Below are 22,504 nucleotides of genomic sequence, written 5' to 3'. Positions count from 1 at the left end.
AAAATTGAAACCAGATATTCAGTGCCGGTTGCCGGATATGGCCTGGTATTGAATATTTGGGATCTGCCCCACTGGCAGCAGCTGACTGTATTGCATGCCGCTGGCTGAATATCAGGGGGCAAACACCAAAGTTCTATAGGTGTAACTGCAAAGGGGGTGTTAACATGGGACGGGCATGGGCAGGTCAGGGGCGGGCCAGGCACTTAGGAGCATGCCGCCGATATTCAGGCAACACTTTGACTGTCTGCTGTAAGCATTCAACCTGGATATTCAGTGCCGGGCAGTTTCCACCGCTGGCTAGCGCATGACCAGTTGGATCTAGGTCAGTTCCCACCCACCAGTTCCCATCTGGACAATTCCCACCACTTCAGAGACAGCAATTCCCACCCATAACCCAAAAAATACAAAACACACAAGGCAAGTAATCTCCCTCCCTTTTCTCTTCCACATCGTTTGGGGGGCCAGTACCCCTTCACACCCCCACAAAACATTATCGTTTACACATTCCTTTCCCCTTCCAGACATGCAGTTCATGTGGGGGGGGGGGGGGGCAATGCCCCCACCCCCCCAAACTAGGTTTCAACCTAATTCAACCCCTCAAAATGAAGCACTGATTATGATTTATAACAAATTGCTACTCTACCTATGAAAAGTTATTCTGTTACTATACGTCCTCTGTGTACATCCGTATGCTGCTCTAACCTCCATGTTTCAGACGCCTTAAAAAAAAAAGTACCGTCAGGACTTATGGGACCTGATTCAAGAAAGAAGCTACAGACTAGGGAGGGTGGGAAAAGTCCTTGATGGGAATTGTCCCGGTGGGAATTGTCCTAGGTGGGAATTGTCTCGGGGAGAATTGGTGGGTGGGAACTGTCCAGTGGGAACTATCCAGGTGGGAACTCGCCTGATATTGACCGGTTAAGTTGATATTCAGACTTAACTGGCTATGGTTTAGCGGGCAAAGATACGCCTGCTTTTTATGCCCGCTAAGCCTGCCTGGTTAAGTTCTGAATATCGGGACTTAAGCGATCACGCCCCCGGAACACCGCCAACATCGCCGGCTTTATTTCGGTCGGTAAGTTTATAGAATACCGTCAGTTCATACACAACTGAAATCAGCCTTTGACATGGCATCAATTCTTACGTCTAAAGTTTGTCACTCAAATATCGACATGCTAGTATTCTATAACAACTTCAATGCCCAACTTTGCCGTTATGGAGTCTATGCTTAGCAACTCAATTATTTTGCACCTAACCTTTCTTGAATCTACCCCTTAAACTTTTGCTCTGCATTATTTCAAATTGAGGTAGTAGATTTGTATCTCCCAACTGTGTCAGCATGTTGCTTCTTGTTTTCAAATTAAACATTGAAACAAGAACCTATGACATACCAGAGAATGAAGTTTATTAAACTGTATTTCAGGTCATCAAGGTTTCAAGACTCTGTGTCTGTTACTCCATGCGTGAATGGGACCTGCTCTGCTCAGCATATCAAACAGGAGAATCAAAGCGATTATAAGGCTCTAGTAGAGCTTTCTGCAAATGGAAGGATTACCGATGAAAGTGACATGAGAGGCTCTACCAACCAGAATCCTGAGATGGACCTAATGAATAATACCTTTACAAATTCTCTTTCATCATTCTTGTTTAATAATGAACATAGCTCTTCCCCAGGCTCATTGCCGTTTGGCAGTCCCCAGCATACAGCCAGGCTGCAGTCAAGCAACCTGAAAAAGAGATGCATCTCTGTTGTACCATCTTCAGCAGAAGGAATTGATATCACGGCTATCATTCATACATCGCAGACATCACTGGTCACCTGTGTGAATGGGCTGCGGACTAACTCAGTCGGTCTTTCTTCTTTTCCTATGGGGATCAATAACCATAGCATTCCCAAATCCTGTCGTCCCCAGTCGTGCACCCAGCCCAGCAACCCTTGCAGTCTGCCTTCCCCCACAGTATGTATCGTACCTGTTTCCACTGAAAATGCCAGAAGGGACTGCGAGCAGCTACAGATGCAGCAAGCAGAGGAAAATGTAAGCCTTAGCCTGATGAGGAACGGGACAATCACTCAACAAGAGACTTCCAAGAGCAGGCAAAATGTAAGCTTTTTAAAACAAGAGCCCATTGATGACTTCCCATCAAACGCCAATCTCTTCCAACATCACCCAGGACTTCCACCCCCTTATCATTCACACCAGCACTTTAGCCATACTCAAGGGACTTTGCCAAATTTACAGGCCTCCATGTCTCCAAAGTCACTTCAGCTCAACGAAGGCGACGAGTTAGACATCAACAGTGGCAAGCAGGTTTGCCGATGGATAGACTGCAACGCCTTGTACGATCAACAAGACGAACTAGTCAGGCACATAGAGAAGACGCACATTGACCAGCGCAAGGGTGAGGATTTCACTTGCTTTTGGTCGGGCTGTGTTCGTCGGTACAAACCTTTCAACGCCCGCTACAAATTGCTGATTCACATGAGAGTCCATTCTGGAGAAAAGCCCAACAAATGTATGGTAAGTCTGGCAATTCTTTCAGTTCACAGTGCCACACATGGACCTTTCCGTGCTGTTGAATTCTCTTGTCAATATCTCTTCTATTGTGTAACCTAATATACAAAAGTTCCAAAAGATTTAGAAAAGAACGTAAATGGACATGAAATGATTGAGTAACTAGTTGCATCAGATATATGCGGTTAGCATTTCATTCGATAGTTTATTTTTCTTACTGCTGATTGAGTGGTGGTTAAAGTAAGCTGTGCTGGGTAAACAGAATGCAGGGCTGATTGATCTGTTGGAAGATGTAAGTTTGTTGTTTTTTTTTTTCAATCCAAAATGAAAACAAACAATTACATTATCTTCTCATGCCTCCCGATCATGAATCCTTAGGGCAGGTACCTGAAATTATGCATGAAAGACAAAGAGTAAAATGAAAAGTTGTAGAAGAGATCTCGTAAAAAAAGTCATATATGGTACAGCCCTAGTTTATCCAGTGAAGTGGATTATTTCTTTTCTAGACTAAGGTGGTTTTACCTTTACCAAATTGTTTTGGCGATCAGTTAGTGATAAGCACACCTAGACTTCTGAGAAACCAGGTGGGCATTGCCAGGTTTTCAATACGTCTACTTTTTAAACATGGAAACGGAAGATGATTTTATTAGGATTCTTGTCTAGTTAAGTAATCATCACAGAGACACAGCCGCACACTGTACTAGGTGACAACTGTACTACACAGAAGTTGTCATTTGCGACTCACCTGCTTCTGATCAGGCCAAGGTCCATAAGAGAGGCAGGCGTTGAGCATAACAGAGTCTGTGCAAGTTCTGTTGCTGTCGTCGGAGAGTATTTTCCTTAAAAGCTCTATCTAAATAGTGTGATAAACACAGTGTCTGCCCTTACTTGAGGAGGTCACTAGAGGGAGCTCCAGGGATCTAGATGAGTATTGACTTGCAAGGGCCAGTAGAGGGAGCTCCAGGGAGATAGCTGGGGGAGAAAGAAGAGACTTCTAGACCCAGATCTTTCTGGAACCAGATGGGTGAGGTCTCAAAAGGTGGGGAGGTTTATTGGACACCTCATAAATAGCTTTGCCCGAAGGAGAAGAGATGGGAACCTGGAGATCTGAAGCCTGGACTGTGTGTCCCAAGTACTGAGGAGGGTGGATTGTGTGTCCCAGGACTGTGTGTCCCAAGTACTGAGGAGGGTGGATTGTGTGTCCCAGGACTGTGTGTCCCAAGTACTGAGAAGCAGGCTGAAAATCCTGGGGTAAGAAGTCCCCAAAGTACTGATGTTGGAACTGGGTGTGGGAGAAGCTGAGGCAGGCTGGAAGTCCTGGGGTAAGAGAAGACCCCAAAGTATTGATGGTGGAACTGTGAATTGTTTAAAATGAACAAACAGCCGTGGGGTGGAGGATAGGACCGTAAGGTTAATGAGAGTAAAGAAGGTCATATCCAGGGGTGGTGGCTGTTATACCCTGAGACCCAGGTGTCCCACAGTAAATGGGCTCAGGGAGTGAATTTGTAGTAAACGAATAATAGTTGGAAAGAAAGGTTCCCACAAGACTGAAGCATAGCTCTAATAAATGGAATTTACATTTACTCAGCTAATTTGCATATTTCTGAAAGCAGTGGAATCCGTGCTATCTTCCAGAGAAGGGTGACCAGGGGGCCCCACCAGAAGAACTGGAAAGGGGGGCGGTTACCAGGAGATACAGCGAGGAGGCAGGTCCAGGACCGGAGGTTAATGGAGAGGTCACCCTGAGGGAAAGAGGAGGCCCAAACATAGAGGCCCGAGTCACCGGAGTCACAGAGAAGTCTAGCTTCAAGGTTGTTCCCTGAAGCAAAGGGCTGGTGAGGCCGGGTAGGAGCCACTAGAGGGTTGCTGCACACTTGAGAGCACCCCTGTGGGCTTACAATAGAAAACCAGCCTTAGTTTGTGATGATGAGTATACTGAGTATTAGATATAAAATTCAGGGAGACTTATGGAAAGTACATATGCGTTCAGGTAAACTTATAGGCCTAGACATGTGCATGTGTTAGTGCTTTAAAAGTGATTAAAACAAATGTGTGAAATGAACTGAAAAAAAAAAAAATTTGAAAATGGGGAAAAAAGTCAAATGAACTGAAAATTTTGGCCTTGTGCACAGCCCTGCATGGTACCTTTCTTCCTGAGTTTGAATTTAAGGATCAGGTGCAAATCCTTGCACAGAATTTTACTTGGACAATATATTTTCACCATTATCAATAGAAATCAAACAAAATCAAACATGGAAAAGAAAATAAGATGATACCTTTTTTATTGGACATAACTTAATACATTTCTTGATTAGCTTTCGAAGGTTGCCCTTCTTCGTCAGATCGGAAATAAGCAAATGTGCTAGCTGACAGTGTATATAAGTGAAAACATTCAAGCATTACTATGACAGTAAAATAGATACCATTGGAGATTCTACATGGAATGTTGCTACTATTGGAGATTCTACATGGAATGTTGCTATTCCACTAGCAACATTCCATGTAGAAGGCTGCGCAGGCTTCTATTTCTGTGAGTCTGACGTCCTGCACGTACGTGCAGGACGTCAGACTCACAGAAGCAGAAGCCTGCGCGGCCACATTGGTGATCCGCAAGGGCCGACTTCTACATGGAATGTTGCTAGTGGAATAGCAACATTCCATGTAGAATCTATAGAAATCAAACAAAATAAAACATGGAAAAGAAAATAAGATGATACCTTTTTTATTGGACATAACTTAATACATTTCTTGATTAGCTTTCGAAGGTTGCCCTTCTTCCTCAGATCGGAAATAAGCAAATGTGCTAGCTGACAGTGTATATAAGTGAAAACATTCAAGCATTACTATGACAGTAAAATAGATACCACTAGCAACATTCCATGTAGAAGGTTGCGCAGGCTTCTGTTTCTGTGAGTCTGACGTCCTGCACGTACGTGCAGGACGTCAGACTCACAGAAGCAGAAGCCTGCGCGGCCACATTGGTGATCTACAAGGGCTGACTTCTACATGGAATGTTGCTAGTGGAATAGCAACATTCCATGTAGAATCTATAGAAATCAAACAAAATAAAACATGGAAAAGAAAATAAGATGATACCTTTTTTATTGGACATAACTTAATACATTTCTTGATTAGCTTTCGAAGGTTGTCCTTCTTCCTCCGATCGGAAATAAGCAAATGAGGTAGCAGATAGTATATATGAGAGAAACATCAAAGCATTACTTTGACAGTCTGACAGAGTGGGAGGGTGGGGGTATGCATGGGGACATCAAAGCATTTCATTGATATTCTAACAGAATGGGTGTTGGTAGGTGAGAGGAGGGTAATAAACAGAGAAATAAACAGAGAAATACAGCTTTATGTTTTATAATGAGTTAGAAAACCCAGATCCTTATTAAGTTCTGTTTGTTGGGTGTCAAAATATTCAATCATTCTTATTTCAAAGGTCTTACGTTCCTGTATTGTTTTAAAATTACCTTTCAGTATTCTTACTGTGAAATCACTGGTGCAGTGTTCTGGTCTTGTGAAGTGTTGGCCCACAGGGGTGGGGCCTGACTGGCACCGGCTATTTTCATGTGATGTCTGTGTAGATTGAATCTTGTCTTAAGCATCTGGCCTGTTTCTCCAATATAGCATCCTTCGTTACATTTTCTCCACTGAATGATATATACCACATTGGAAGATGAGCATGTAAAATAGTCCTTTATGTTGAATATTTTTCCTTTGTGAATGACTGTGGGGTCTTGTGAAATGTTTTGCCATAGTTTGCAGCTGGCTGTGTTACAGGGAAACGTGCCCTTTTCTTTTTCTGTCTGAGGGGACAACAAAGAATTGTGTGACCTTAAGTAATTCTGAATGATATTCAGTGTTTTTTGATTAAATACATGGTCCATTTATGAGTGACAGACATTGTTAGAAATCTTCATCATCACTGCAAGCTTTCACAAATTTCTGTACATTTCTACATGGATTAAAGTTCTTGGGACCAGATTCAGTAAATGGTGGCCAGATTTGGGCAACTGAAAAACTGGAAGCTGAGGGCTATTCTATAAACAGCGCTATGAGCTGGGCGCCATTTATAGAACAGTGCGTAGTGCTGGGATCCACGTCCAACTTTGGGCATGATTTACACCAACTGAAATCTGTTGTAAATCCTTGCACATAAATTAGGTGCAGATCCCCCAAATTCCATAATAATGTACACATTTTTAGTGAACGACCCTGACCCACCAATGCCCCTCCCATGGCCATGCCCCTTTTCAGTTGTGTGCATAAAGATTAACGTGCACATCTTTATAGAATAGAAACAAAGTACATGTGCAAATCCAAATTGTTGCCAATTAGCACCAATAATTGATAGTACCCAATTATCACTGCTAATTGGCTTTTTGCTCAATTAAATTGCGTGCACAATTTTGAGCAACATATCTAGAATCCGGAGTTTGATGTGATCAAATTCCCAGGGGTGTGTGTCCAAAAATGTTCATTTTGTAGTTTCTTGTGTCATTTAGGTCAGTGGTTTTCAACCCAGTCCTCAGGGACCACCTGGCTAGTCAGGTTTTCAGGATATACACAATGAAAATGTATGACAGACTTGCATACTAAGAAGGCAAAGCAAAATCTGTAAGTACATGCTTAGGGTATTCAGAAATGTGTGTGGAACCTCTTCAAGATTTCTTCTGCTTCATGAGGTTTGTATTGAGTGAGACATCAAAGCTTATGTCAAATACCTGGTCAGGGGCAGCCTGACCATACGGGCAACCAGGCAGTGCCCAGAGGCTCTCTCTCACCCTGAAAAGTACAGCCCCCCCTGAGCCTCGGTGGGCTCTCCCCAGGTCCACCTTGAAGGACCCTGGTGAGCTAGTGGCCTTTTTCTCTCTCTTTTTTTTTTAATTTTCAAAAAATAAATGAGAAGTTTCATTATATATTGTCAAGACAATACAGCACTAATAGTACATGAAAATACAAGGATTAACCGTAATATCTAGAAAAAAGAGAAATTTATATAAAGACAAAAGAAACTACATCCCTAACATCAGGAAAAATAAGAGTAATTGCTTCCTTAGACCACTATCAAAGGGGGGGGGGGGGGGTGCGTCCATATTAGAGAAGATTTTTGTTTAACATATAAGCATATAAAGCGAGACTTAATGATATCCCCCAATCCTATTCTGTTGGCTTCACTTGCTTAGAATCTAGAAAGGATTTTAAATGGTCTGGGGAGAAGAAAACGTATCTTGTCAATCCTAAACGGATTATACACTTACAAGGGTAGGCCAAAAAGAAAGTTCCACCCAAGTCCAGGGTTTTCTGTTTCATTTCAAGGAAAATTTTTCTTCTTTGCTGTGTGGATTTAGTAACATCGGGGAAAATCCAGCAAATAACATATGTGAGTTTCTGAAGTATAATTTTATTACTGCGTTCAAATCTCGTTCAAAGACGAACGACACTAAAAGTGTCGCTCTCTCAGTTATGTTGCCCATGGATTGCTCTAATATAGCAGTTAAATCATTAAGATCCAAACTTTTATCTTCTAAATTTCCTTCATTTCCCAATTCCTTACTTTTCCGTTGAGGGAGATAAAAGATCTTATTTATCGGGGGAAATACTTCAGGTGGCATCTTTAAGATCTCATTCAAATATCTTTTAAACATCTCCAGGGGCAAAGTTCCAGAAGATTTTGGGAAATTCAATATCCTTAGGTTTAAACGTCTATTGAAGTTTTCAATTTGTTCAATTTTGTTATGGAGAATAGTTTTATCTTTTATAACAGTTACTTTAAATTCACAAAGCTTATCTACTTCTTGTTGTAAAGTTTTAACTTTTGTTGAAAACCCGTCTTTCACTATTTCGACCATACCTTGTACTTCTCCAAATCTAGAGGCTAACACTTTAACCTCTTCTCAAGATTCTTGTATGGAGGTATCCATTTTCTTCAGCATAAACCATATCCTTTCTAAGTTCTCCTCCTCCGATTTTCCTGAATCTCCAAGCAAATTTGGAGATTCAAATTCCAGAGGCTTGTTCAGCACGTCAGGTTCCCGACCAGGGAGCTCACTCTCAGCACTTCCGGCAGAGCTCGCTTCTCCCTTCCTTAGCGTTGTCTCTGCTGGACATGGAGGCACCTTCGAAGCAGAGGAAAGGGATAGAGATATTTCGTTTTCCTGTAGAGAATCCTCTTCTCCGGTCTTCTCTACTGCGGGAATCCTCACCCTCGTTCCTGGTTGGGGGCCTCTGGCCAGGAAGCGTTCTAAGGTAGGCTGAAGCGGCAACGAGGAGGAGGTAGGCAGGATTCCCACCCTCGTCGAACCTTTCCTTTTCGTATGCGGCATCTCAAACAAAATATAAACTTTCTAGAGGTAAAATATAACGAAAAGGGATCAGCGTTCTCAGAGCATCTCACAACATGACCGGGTGCATCACCATCTTGACACGCCCCTGGCTAGTGGCCTTTTGGGGGGCAGGAAAGAACCCCACTCTTTCCTGCCTGGGGCATTTTCAAAATGGCTGCTGAGACTTCCCTGCAACAATTTCACGAGACTGCCAAGACAGACGAGATTACCACAGGAAGTCTCGGCAGCCATTTTGAAAACACGGCGATGCTGGGCAGAGCAGCGGGCAGGAAAGAGTAGGGTTCTTTCCTGCCCCCCAAAAGGCCACTAGCCAGGGGCGTGTCAAGATGGTGATGCACCCGGTCATGTTGTGAGATGCTCTGAGAACGCTGATCCCTTTTCGTTATATTTTACCTTTACTGCCCGAGGGCCCACAGCACCGTCAGTCTGCCCCTCTACTTGGTGAAGAAAGGTGCGGAACTTTTTAAGGATGTGCATTCATTTGAAATGAGATGGGAAACCTCAGCAGCATTACCTGTCATCTCATATTGCTTTTCCCCCCTGAAATGACAGGAAAAAAGGTAAAATATAGTTTTTAGCCTTTCCTCATAGGGAAGTCATCCCATCCCCTTTATCATTTTCTTTGCCCTTCTCTGTACCTTTTCTAATTTTGCTTTTGTTTTGTTTCGCTCGTTACCTCTCGTCTTGACTATTGCAACCTTCTCCTCGCTGGCCTCCCGCTTAGCCACCTATCCCCCCTTCAATCTGTCCAAAACTCCGCCGCAAGTCTTATTTACCACGTGAACCGATACTCTCATATCACCCCTCTCCTCAAGTCGCTTCACTGGCTCCCGATCCGCTACCGTATACAATTCAAGCTTCTCCTATTGACCTTCAAGTGCACTCAATCTGCAGCCCCCATTACCTCTCTACCCTCCTCTCCCCGTATGTTTCCACCCGTAACCTCCGCTCTCAGGACAAATCACTCCTATCTGTACCCTTCTCCACCACCGCTAACTCCAGACTCCGCCCCTTCTGCCTCGCTTCACCTTATGTCTGGAACAGACTTCCTGAGCCCATACGCCGTGCGCCCTCCCTGCCCATTTTCAAGTCCTTACTCAAGGCCCATCTCTTCTCCCTTGCTTTTGGCGCCTAACCACCTTCCCCATTCCTGATACCTACACTGACTACATAGCTTATTACCTTTAGATTGTAAGCTCTCTTGAGCAGGGACTGTCCTTCCCCTTGTCTAAACTTGTACAGCGCTGCGTAACCCTGGCAGCGCTATAGAAATGCTAAGTAGTAGTAGTAGTTTTGTTTTGGAGATGCGGTGACCAGAGCTGTACACAGTATTCAAGGTGTGGTCATCCCATGGAGCGATACAAAGGCATTATAACATCCTCATTTTTGTTTTCCATTCCTTTCCTAATAATTTCCTAACATTCTATTTGCTTTCTTAGCTGCTGCTGCACACTGAGTACACAGGGTTTCAACATGATATGAATGATGATACCTAAATTATTTTCCTGGGCAGTGACTCGTAATGTAGAACCTTGCATCATGCAGCTATAGTTTAGGTTCCTCTTTCCTACGTGCATCACTTTGCACTTGCTTACATTAAACGTCATCTGCCATTTAGATGCCCAGTCTCCCAGTCTCATAAGGTCCTCTTGCAATTTTTCACAATCCTCTTGTGATTTAACAACTTTGAATTGTTGGATTATTTGTAGTAAATAATTAGCAGATTTTAGTACACACAGCTTCAGCTTTAGAAATGTTAATTTCTTTCTTCATCTCTCTCTCATACACCCCTGAATAATTCACTGCTGAGTCACTTTAAAGTTGAAGTAACAAAACATCTGTTTACTCACAGTTTGTAGTTAGATTATAATCAGACAGGCTTATATATACATATTACTATACATTTGTATTATCAGCTCCTTCCATGTGCTTAGATGGTAATGGATGCTCACACCACCATAGATCCTCTCAGGTTAGGAGAGATCATGAGCTCCATGTGCTCCATGTGCTGCATGTGCTGCATCTGCCCCCACAGGAAGTTGCATAGCTGTGTGACCTCTCTAAGTAATTCACATCAGAGGTCACAGAGTAATCACAGAGAAATAATAGGTGACAGGCAATGCATGTAAAAATACAATACATTCCAACAAACCCCTTCTCATGCATAACTGTCATGCAATTATTTATTCATACAAAGTCCAAGCTTTATACGCAGATTCACAAAATGTTCTCTGGGTAACGGTTTGGTCATGATGTCAGCTGTCATCTCACTGGTGTGACAATAGTGTAGACTGATGACCCCTTCTTTCGCCAACTCTCGCACGTTGTGGTATTTCGTTGCGATGTGCTTGGTACGTGACTGAACCTTGTCATTCTGTGACAGTCGGATGCAGCTCTGATTATCTTCCATTATCTGGATTGGTCTCTGTTCAGCTATTCCAAAATCCAGCAAAAGTTTTTCAATCCACATCAGTTCTCTGCACGCTTCCGATACGGCCACATATTCAGCTTCTGTAGAAGACAAACTCACAATACTTTGTTTATGACTGGCCCATGAAATGTGTACATTTCCATACATAAACACATATCCACTTGTGGATTTATAATCAGAATGATCCCCTGCCCAATCTGAATCACAGTAACATATTAGTTTTGGATTACTATTGGCTGAAATCTTTAATTTACAATCAATGGTACCTTTTAAATACCTTACCATCCTTTTAACTGCAGTCCAATCTGATTTGGTAGGTGAGCTGACCCTTCTGCTCAAAATTCCTACTGCATTTGCTATATCAGCCCTGTATGTGGTAGCTAGATATAAAAGCTTACCTATGGCTGATCTATATTGGATGTTATCTGGTAAAGGTTCTCTTACTGTTTCATCCTTCAGAAAATCAGTGATCATGGGAGTGCTTACAACTTGGGCATCTTGCATACCTAAACTTTCAATAAGCTCATTTATTTTCTGCTTCTGGCTTAGAAGATAAGAACCATCATTTTGTTTCTCAATTTCTATACCAAGATAGTATGACACATTACCCAGTTCTTTTATCTCAACATTCAGGTTTAAACACTTTACAATGTCCTTGTACTCTTGCTCACTTTCGCTTGCAATGAGCAGATCATCAACAAAAGCTAAAATGTATGCATATTGTCCATTTGTGCACCTAGTGTACAAGCATTTATCTGCTTCACCTTGCTTAAATCCTAAATTTGTCAATATTTCATGCAATTTATCATCCCAACATTCTGCACTTTGCTTTAATCCACAAAGACCTTTGTTTAATTTACACACTAGCTGTCTTTGTTTTGTATTTATGAAACCTGTTGGTTGTTCCATGTACAAGTCTTCAGTTATATCTCCGTGAAGAAACGCTGTTTTCACATCAATGTGGTTGACTTGCATGCCTTTTGAGACTGCAATGCTCAGAAGTGTTCTTATTGTCGTGTGTTTCACTACAGGTGCAAACACTTCATCAAAATCTTCTCCATATTTTTGAAGATATCCCTTTGCCACTAATCTGGCTTTATACCTTTCCACTTTTCCTTGTGCATTCCTTTTTAACTTGAATACCCATTTGCATCCTATAGCTTTCTTGCCAGGAGGTAATTCTGTAAGAATCCAAGTATTATTTTTATCCAATGCATCAATTTCTTCCTGTGCAGCTTTATGCCATTCAGCAGCTTCTTCTGCTGGCATTTTCTCAATCTCATCCCATGTTAAGGGCTCTTGAGCTTCTGCTGACTTTGTTAGGTAAGACAGTCTTGGGGGTGGAACACCTTTGTTTTCCCTGGATGAGCGTCTGACAACAGGTTGGTCTGACCTTTCCGCATCCTCTAAATCTGAGAGTTCTTCTCCAATTGATTCCCCTTCTCCAACTGTACTGTCTTCTTCAATGATCCTTTCTGTGTCTGCTTCCTCTGCCTGTTCCTCGTTAGATACAGGTGAGTTGCTTTCAGACATCTGCCTTGGTATGGCATTTATATACACTGGCATGTCTATTATGGTTCTAGTTTCATATTCTGGATGATAAGGCTCATCTGGGATAATCCAGCCTTTATCAACCCTTTTGTTTTCATCAAAATATGTAACATGTCTTATGCCAACAATGCCAGTTTTCAGATTCAAAATTCTATATCCTTTGTGTCCTGGAGCATAGCCAACTAAAATGCCCCTTTTTGTTGTGGAATCCAGCTTATGCCTTCTTTGCTTTGGTATATGAGCATATGCTGTACTTCCAAATGTTCTTATGTGTGACAGGTTTGGCTTCCTACCATGCCATGTCTCATGTGGTGTGCGCTCAGCGCCTTTAGTTGGCATTCTGTTTTGTAGGTACACTGCTGTGAGAATGGCTTCCCCCCATAGTCTTTTAGGGAGATTGCTATCTGACAGCATACATCTGGTCATTTCCACAAGTGACCTAAATTTTCTCTCTGCAACAGAATTTGCTCTGGTGTATAAGCTACTGTTGTGATATGCTGAATGCCTTCTTGTTCTAGAAATGTGCGCATGCTTTGTGAAGTGAACTCACCACCATTGTCGGTCTGAAGAACCTTTGGTTTTCTTTCAAATTTGTTTCTCACCATGGCTACGTATTTCTTCAGCATGTCTGTGACTTGACTTTTCTCTTTCAGCAAATAGGCCACACAATATCTAGAGAAATCATCCAAGAATATTAGCACAAATCTGTTATTTCCCAATGATGGGATATTAAACGGTCCACATAAGTCACTGTGTATTAAGTCCAGCACTTTATTACTCCTATTTCCTGTGTATGCAGGAAATGAGGGTCTCACACCTTTTTGAGTAACACAGTCTATGCATTTCTCCATTTTACCAGCATCTGCACTTATCTGAATGCCAGTGGCCAGTTGCTTACTGTAAAGATCCTGGATCACCTTAGAATCACGATGTCCCAGGCGGCGGTGCCAGATTTCCAGACTACATTTTCCATCATTCTTCCTTACTTGCGCCAGATGTGAGGCTTCACCTGAAATGTTCAGCTTATAAACATCATTATGCATAAAAGCTTCAGCATACACTTCATCATTTTTAGAGATTGTGCACTTACTGTTTTCAAAATGAATCACAAATCCCTTCTTATCTAATGTAGATACACTAAGCATATTGCAAACTGCTTGGGGAATATACAAGACATCACTTACAGGAATTTCTTTAACTTCATTAGACACTTTGCATTTTAAGAATCCAATACCTTTTGCTTGGATCTTAGCAGTCCCTGCGTTTGCAGTTTTAAGAATACCTTCCTCTGGACACATTTCCTGAAAGAAATCCTTACAATTGGTTAAATGGCATGTGCTCCCCGAATCCAAAATCCAAGTACTTTCATTTGAATTATTATTTACCATAGTCAAAGATTTTTCTGTCATTAGAAAGCCCTTGTGTTTATCTTTGTCCTTCATACATTTCCTGGTTTGAAAATTCTTTAGTTCCATTGGCTTAGGTGAGTTAGAGGGAGTGTTTTGTGTTTCCTTACACCATTTAGATACATGTCCCTCCTTTCCACATGAGTAGCAAATCAGCTTGCCCTTGGGTGGAGTTTTCCCATAGCTCCGCCTTCCTCTGTTCTTTGCCAAGAAATTTGTTTCATTTCTCTCTGACTTGCTTTGAGAACACATCTCCTCAGAATCATTTATTATGCATTCCTGCCTTAGTTTTGATGTTGCCTGTTCAAAAGATTGCCCTTCAATGGCCTCATTTACAGACCTAAAAACATCAAACTTCTTTGATAGTGAGGTAAAAAGAAATGCTCTTTTCAATGCATCACACATGGGAATTCCAGAAAGTTCTAGCTTTTGAAATGAAGACATAAGATACATAATGTGATCATTACATTTACTTTTATCCCTTAATTTGGTTTCATTCAACTCTGCCAACCAAATTGGTTGCTGCTTTGCATATGTAGTTGCATACATAGTTCTCAGTTTATATAAAATGTCCTTTGGTGTATCTTTTCCCTCCACTAATATGGCTTGTTTCTCTGAGAGAGCTTCCAAAAGCATGCACTTCACATAATAGTTTGCATTGTCCCATTCAGCCATATTTTCAGCTGTTCTGTCTTGGTCTAAGCATATATCTAATCTTTTTGCTCGAAGGAAACATATGAATCTTAATTCCCACTGCTGATAATTAAACTCAGTTAATCTAGGCACCTTGAGAGAATAGAACAATGGTGAATTTCTTCCCTCAGCCATTTTCTTAGCCTTCTGTCTGCTGTGTGGGGGGAGAGAGAGACAGACTGAATCTTTCCTTTAAAACTTAAGAGAAAAAATGTGGCCTTTTTTTCTGCCTGGTAATATTTCTCTTCTTTTTCAATTCCTGAGCCCTGGGCCCATAACCCTTTTGTTGGATTATTTGTAGTAAATAATTAGCAGATTTTAGTACACACAGCTTCAGCTTTAGAAATGTTAATTTCTTTCTTCATCTCTCTCTCATACACCCCTGAATAATTCACTGCTGAGTCACTTTAAAGTTGAAGTAACAAAACATCTGTTTACTCACAGTTTGTAGTTAGATTATAATCAGACAGGCTTATATATACATATTACTATACATTTGTATTATCAGCTCCTTCCATGTGCTTAGATGGTAATGGATGCTCACACCACCATAGATCCTCTCAGGTTAGGAGAGATCATGAGCTCCATGTGCTCCATGTGCTGCATGTGCTGCATCTGCCCCCACAGGAAGTTGCATAGCTGTGTGACCTCTCTAAGTAATTCACATCAGAGGTCACAGAGTAATCACAGAGAAATAATAGGTGACAGGCAATGCATGTAAAAATACAATACATTCCAACATGAATAACTTTGTGTCATCAGTAAATTTGACCACCTCACTTGTTATATCCTAAATCATTTATAGGTATGTTAAAAAGCAGTGGTCCCAGCACAGACCCCTAGGGAACCCCTCTATCTACCCTTCTCCATTGAGAATATTGACCATTTAACCCTACTCTCTGTTTTCTATCTTTTAACCAGTTCTTGATTCACAGTAGGACACTACCTCCTATCCCATGGCTTTCTAATTTCCTCAGGAGCAGGGGCGTAGCCAGACACACAATTTTGGGTGGGCCTGGGCCCAAGATGGACGAGCAGAAGAGTCCCACCCCGTCACACAGGTAATTTGGTCTCTCCTTCTCTCACCTGCATGCCATATGGTCTCTCAAACATCCCCCCTCTCCCGCATACCTTTTCAATAGCAGATTTCCACCAGTAGCGAGCAGCAACTTATACACACTGCCAGGGCCGGTCTTAGGCAGAGGCGACCAAGGCGGCCGCATAGGGCCCTGCGCCTAAGGGGGCCCCGCTCTGCCTCTGCTCCGACCTCCGCTCGCCTCGGATGACCGTCCGCATCATTCATGATGATCCCGTGGCTCGGCCACTCCACTTCTGGGAGGGGAGGTTTCATGATAGCATTGTGCTTATTATTTCAATCAGTTTTTTTGTACAAGTTTAGCTTCATTTGTCTTTATTTGAAATTTCATAAATAAAAAAATTTCTAAAAACAGAATAATCTTATCAATGGGGTGGAGCTAGGGCGGGGCTAGGATGGGGCCCCACCAAATTGGTCTGCACAGGGCCCCGCACTTGCTAAGACCGGCCCTGCACACTGCTCATGTTAGCCACACAGCCTTCCCATGAAGCAACTTCCTGTTTTTGCATAGGCGGGGACACGTCAGAGGGAAGGCTGTGGGGCCAGTGCAAGAAGTATGTATCGGTCACTGCTTGCTGCAGGCGAAGATCTGCTATTTACAAGGTATGCAGGAGGGATAGTTGCTGGGAGTTTTTGGCTGGTGGGGCTTGGGGATCCCTGCCAGCCACATCATAGGTGTGCTGCTACTGGATGGGCCTGATCCCAAAGTGGGTAGGCCTGGGCTCACCCGGGCCCACCCTTGGCTACGCCAGTGCTCAGGAGTCATTCATGGGGTACTTTGGGTTCCTTTTACTAAGTCATGCTAACTGGGGTAGTTGGGATTCCAGATGACGTATTTTCCCCGGATAGCTTGGGTTATTGCCGGCCCCTGCTTAACTCTCAGAGGCATTTCTAATTTAGGACTACAAGTCATTGACGCAATGGGGTAAAACCAGAATTGGATTTCTAAGTTCAGGCTGAGTCAGGTGGCAACTCTAATAGTCAAGATTTATTTAATTTATTTATTTTATTGGTTGGGATTTTTTTTCTGCCTGAGCTGGAAGGCCAAAAGAGGAGGAGGAAATGATTGTGCAAAAAAAAAAAAAAAAAGGTTTCAATAGCCTTCTTTGACCCCTGTAAAATAAAGGCAGCATTTTGAGATGAATCTATTTCCCCAGCTACTTATCATATCCATCAGGAAACTTCTTTTTCTCGGTCCATCTTATTTTCTTGATCTATTTAATACCTTTGGCATTTGGTTCCAAGGATCCATTTCTGCTTCCATCCTGGCGTGCAGCTGTTTCCAGTAGGTCCACTGGATCAGACTCTGAGAGAGAGAGTCAGATGAGAGTGTTAGCAAGCAGGGCCGTGCCAAGGGTCTGTGGCGCCCCCCTGCAGAAGATCAGTTGGCGCCCCCAGCGCCCCTCGCAGACGAAGAATTGGCGAGTGCGCGGCTCCTCCCCCCATGAAAATGATCGCTGCCCTCCCATCCACGCTCCTCTCTCCCCTGCCCTCCCGCTCCCATGTCCCAACTGCCCGCCCTCTTCTCCCCCCCTCAAGATCCCTTTTAAATTTACCTCCGTCCGGCAGCGAAGGCGCAGCGTCAGTGAAGGAGGCGGCGCTCCCAACATCTCTACTAGTCTTCCCTTCGCTCAATGTCCCGCCTTCTTCTGACGTAATTTCCTTGACGTCAGAAGAAGGCGGAACACTGAGCGAAGGGAAGACTAGTAGAGACGTCGGGAGCGCCGCCTCCTTCACTGACGCTGCGCCTTCGCTGCAGGACAGAGGTAAATTTAAAAGGGATCTTGTTGTGGGGGAGAAGAGGGCGGGCAGTTGGGACATGGGAGCGGGAAGGCGAGGTAAGCATGGTGCAGCGGGGCGCCCCCCAGAGGATGACGCCCTCCTGCTGTGCTTACCTCGCTTACTGGGTTGGCACGGCCCTGTTAGCAAGTAGCTCACCTTAAAAAAAAAGTTCTTCATGTCAGCTTATTAATTTCATGCGATATAAAGTAGAGGAGTGTGGTAGCCGTGATTGAATATTTTAACACCCAACAGAAAGGACTTGACAAGGATCTGGGGTTCCTAGCCCATTATAAACCATAAAGCTGTATGTCTCTGTTGATCACCACACCCCTCACCTATCCACACCCATCCTGTTAGAATATCAATGATATGCTTTGATGTCCCCATGCATACTTCCTACCCACCCCCCTCCTCCCACCCTGTCAGACTGTCATAGTAATGCTTGAAGGTTTTCACTTATATACACTGTCAGCTGGCACATTTGCTTATTTCCGATCTGAGGAAGAAGGGCAACCTTCGAAAGCTAATCAAGAAATGTATTAAGTTATGTCCAATAAAAAAGGTATCTCTTCTTTTCCATGTTTTATTTTGTTTGATTTCTATAGATTCTAAATGGAATGTTGCTATTCCACTAGCAACATTCCATGTAGAAGTCGGCCCTTGCGGATCACCAATGTGGCCGCGCAGGCTTCTGCTTCTGTGAGTCTGACGTCCTGCACATACGTGCAGGACGTCAGACTCACAGAAACAGAAGCCTGCGCAGCCTTCTACATGGAATGTTGCTAGTGGAATAGCAACATTCCATGTAGAATCTCCAATAGTAGCAACATTCCATGTAGAATCTCCAATGGTATCTATTTTACTGTCATAGTAATGCTTGAATGTTTTCACTTATATACACTGTCAGCTAGCACATTTGCTTATTTCCCATCTGACGAAGAAGGGCAACCTTCGAAAGCTAATCAAGAAATGTATTAAATTATGTCCAATAAAAAAGGTATCATCTTATTTTCTTTTCCATGTTTTATTTTGTTTGATTTCTATAGATTCTAAATGGAATGTTGCTATTCCACTAGCAACATTCCATGTAGAAGTCGGCCCTTGCGGATCACCAATGTGGCCGCGCAGGCTTCTGCTTCTGTGAGTCTGACGTCCTGCACGTATGTGCAGGACGTCAGACTCACAGAAACAGAAGCCTGCGCAGCCTTCTACATGGAATGTTGCTAGTGGAATAGCAACATTCCATGTAGAATCTCCAATAGTAGCAACATTCCATGTAGAATCTCCAATGGTATCTATTTTACTGTCATAGTAATGCTTGAATGTTTTCACTTATATACACTGTCAGCTAGCACATTTGCTTATTTCCGATCTGACGAAGAAGGGCAACCTTCAAAAGCTAATCAAGAAATGTATTAAGTTATGTCCAATAAAAAAGGTATCATCTTATTTTCTTTTCCATGGTTTATTTTGTTTGATTTCTATTGATGCGATATAAAGGAATTCTAGAATTCAGGTTACTTGAGAGAAGGAAATAAGAGAGACATTGTGAATAATAAGTAAATGGTGCTCTTGAGCCTCGGTTAATCCTTTTATTGCCTTCCCAAAAGTAATTTCATGAGGTAAACTGGTACAAGAGTAAGGTGCTTATCATTGCAGCTGGTTTGAATTTACCTAGCATCTTTCTCCCCTCTGCCTACAGACAGTCCCTGCGCTGGAGCAAGTGCTGACAGTTACGGTTTTTCTCAAGTGTTTTTAGTGTACCATTGCCAAGACCTGTATTTAAGAGAATTCTGCTTTCATTTTTGACTAAACATTCTCATTAAGCCATGTCTTCTCCTCACCGCAGCCTAGGTTTGCTCTTTTCCATGGGCTCAGTGAGCCGACTGAAAGAAAACACCTAATTTCTCAACAATATCCTGTCATGTTTCCTGCTTAACTTGTGGTATCTTAGATTTATTAAGTTTCGGGGATTCATCTGAATTGTAATTGAAAATATATCCAACACAAATAATGATGCAATGCCTTTAGGTCTTTAAATTGTAAAGATTGATTTCATGCTTTTGTAGATGTGGTGTCCTAGACAATGCAAATTTTGATTGCCTGAGATAGCAGAAATTAGCAACTTAATGTGGGATCAGAACAAGAATGCAAAATTGTTTTTTGTAGCTCTGGCTCTTTCCCTGCCATCCCCACCCCCCCTCACTAACTAGGGAATTCTATGTATGGCGCCTAGCATTATACGCTAAAATCAGTGTGGAAAAGCATTATAACGGAAGCAATGGTGTCAGGAAAGTGAGGCCTGTGGATCATCAGGCCTCGGAAAAATCAAGGAGGTAGACCTTGGACAAATATGGGAAATGCTGAACAAAATGAACTATTTAACCGGCCAAGAACTGGCTAGTTAAACAGTGTTAAAACGTCTAATCACGGATATTCAGCGGGAGATAACCAGTTATAAGAACATATGAATAGCCAACCAAGAGAAAAAAAGCAGATCAAAAAAAAAAAAAAAAATGGAACAGGAGGGTAACAGAAGAAGTGGTTTATTGCAAGGTTACCCAACATGGCCACGTTTCGCCCTCAGGCTGCACCAGGGGTACAAAAAAACTACAAAATAAAAATACATAATGAATAAAACATAAACATCACATAGTATATTTTATAATAAAACATAAACATCACATAGTATATTTTATAATAAAACATATTTCAGCTGGGTTTTTATATTTATTTTCATTATTATTTTTATGTTTATTTATGTGCTTTATTTGTTTCCTTGTAGCCCCTGACGCAACCCTATTTGGAGAAACACGGCCTGTGTCGGGCTTTTTAATATTTTATTAATAAATTCATGTTGATTTTCCACTGATCTGCTCTGTTGTTTTCCATCTTGGAGTTTGCGGATCGTCTGCCTTGCTGTTTTCTTGAACCCCCCCCCCCCCCCCCCCCCATGTATAGCAGGTATGCAAAGTAATTCTCCGAACACAGTAGCTCCAGAAAGGGTTCAAACCCTCCCCAGCAGTTCATGTTAGCAGTTAGGCAAAACAATTCCCCAAACACAGCAGTTCAGCAAGGGTTCAAACTCCCAGCAGTTCATGTATAGCAGTTATGCAAAGTAATTCTCCAAACACGGTAGATCAAAAAGGGTTCAAACTCTCCAGCAGTTCATGTACAGCAGGTATGCAAAGTAATTCTCCAAACACGGTAGCTCCAGAAAGGGTTCAAACCCTCCCCGGCAGTTCATGTCAGCAGTTAGACAAAACAATTCCCCAACCACAGCAGTTCAGCAAGGGTTCAAACTCTCCAGCAGTTCATGTATAGCAGTTATGCAAAGTAATTCTCCAAACACAGTAGATCAAAAAGGCTTCAAACTCTCCAGCAGTTCATGTAAGCAGTTATGCAATACAATTCCCCAAACACAGCAGTTCAGAAAGGGTTCAAATTCCCAGCACTTCATGTATAGCAGTTATGCCCAAAACCACCACTCCTCCTCTCCCCCTTTCAAAAGAAATCAACCTAGGGAGAGTGGCAAGGGTCTGTCCCAGACCAGGCCAGCATTATACCCTGACCACCACCCGCATGACCCTTCTGTGGTAAACCTGTTCTCTCAGCTCCCCTCGTGGGATAGCCACCTTTTCCCTTCTTCTACCTGACTCTCCTCCCGAGCAGCCCTCCTCCTGTTTCACCTCCTTCTTTCCAGTTTAGTCAGGGCAGCAATCTCCATCGGCTCCTCTTGCTGCAGTTCCTCCCCTTTTCTTCCCCTTGCCAATCCATAGGTTCCTCCCCACACCCATTGCTCAGCTGCTCTCCATTTGCTTGATTGGGCAGGTTCAGAAGTCCTTCCCTCATCCTGGCTCTCTACTACTACTACTACTACTACTATTTAGCATTTCTATAGCGCTACAAGGCATACGCAGCGCTGCACAAACATAGAAGAAAGACAGTCCCTGCTCAAAGAGCTTACAATCTAATAGACAAAAAATAAATAAAGTAAGCAAATCAAATCAATTAATGTGAACGGGAAGGAAGAGAGGAGGGTAGGTGGAGGCGAGTGGTTACAAGTGGTTACGAGTCAAAAGCAATGTTAAAGAGGTGGGCTTTCAGTCTAGATTTAAAGGTGGCTAAGGATGGGGCAAGACGTAGGGGCTCAGGAAGTTTATTCCAGACGTAGGGTGCAGCGAGACAGAAGGCGCGAAGTCTGGAGTTGGCAGTAGTGGAGAAGGGAACAGATAAGAAGGATTTATCCATGGAGCGGAGTGCACGGGAAGGGGTGTAGGGAAGGACGAGTGTGGAGAGATACTGGGGAGCAGCAGAGTGAATACATTTATAGGTTAGTAGAAGAAGTTTGAACAGGATGCGAAAACGGATAGGGAGCCAGTGAAGGGTCTTGAGGAGAGGGGTAGTATGAATAAAGCGACCCTGGCGGAAGATGAGACGGGCAGCAGAGTTTTGAACCGACTGGAGAGGGGGAGAGGTGACTAAGTGGGAGGCCAGCAAGAAGCAGATTGCAGTAGTCTAAACGAGAGGTGACAAGGGTGTGGATGAGGGTTTTGGTAGAGTGCTCGGAAAGAAAGGGGCGGATTTTACGGATGTTGTAAAGAAAGAAATGACAGGTCTTGGCGGTCTGCTGGATATGAGCAGAGAAGGAGAGAGAAGAGTCAAAGATGACCCCAAGG

The 22,504-nt window shown here is 42.8% G+C and overlaps 1 protein-coding gene across 3 annotated transcripts in view; it reads left to right on the top strand.

The window, feature by feature from the left end:
* GLIS1 (GLIS family zinc finger 1) overlaps positions 1–22,504 on the top strand; it is a 418,517-nt gene that overhangs the window by 133,200 nt on the left and 262,813 nt on the right. For all 3 annotated transcript variants that reach the window (XM_030207713.1, XM_030207712.1, XM_030207711.1), the window contains exon 3: positions 1,424–2,519. In XM_030207713.1, coding sequence (XP_030063573.1) covers positions 1,424–2,519 — 1,096 coding nt within the window. The remainder of the gene's footprint in view (positions 1–1,423; positions 2,520–22,504) is intronic.

Source organism: Microcaecilia unicolor, chromosome 6 (assembly GCF_901765095.1).
Source record: "Microcaecilia unicolor chromosome 6, aMicUni1.1, whole genome shotgun sequence".
NCBI lineage: Eukaryota > Metazoa > Chordata > Amphibia > Gymnophiona > Siphonopidae > Microcaecilia > Microcaecilia unicolor.
The sequence above is the reverse complement of the archived record's forward strand: the minus strand, read 5'-3'. Positions and strand labels throughout refer to the sequence as shown.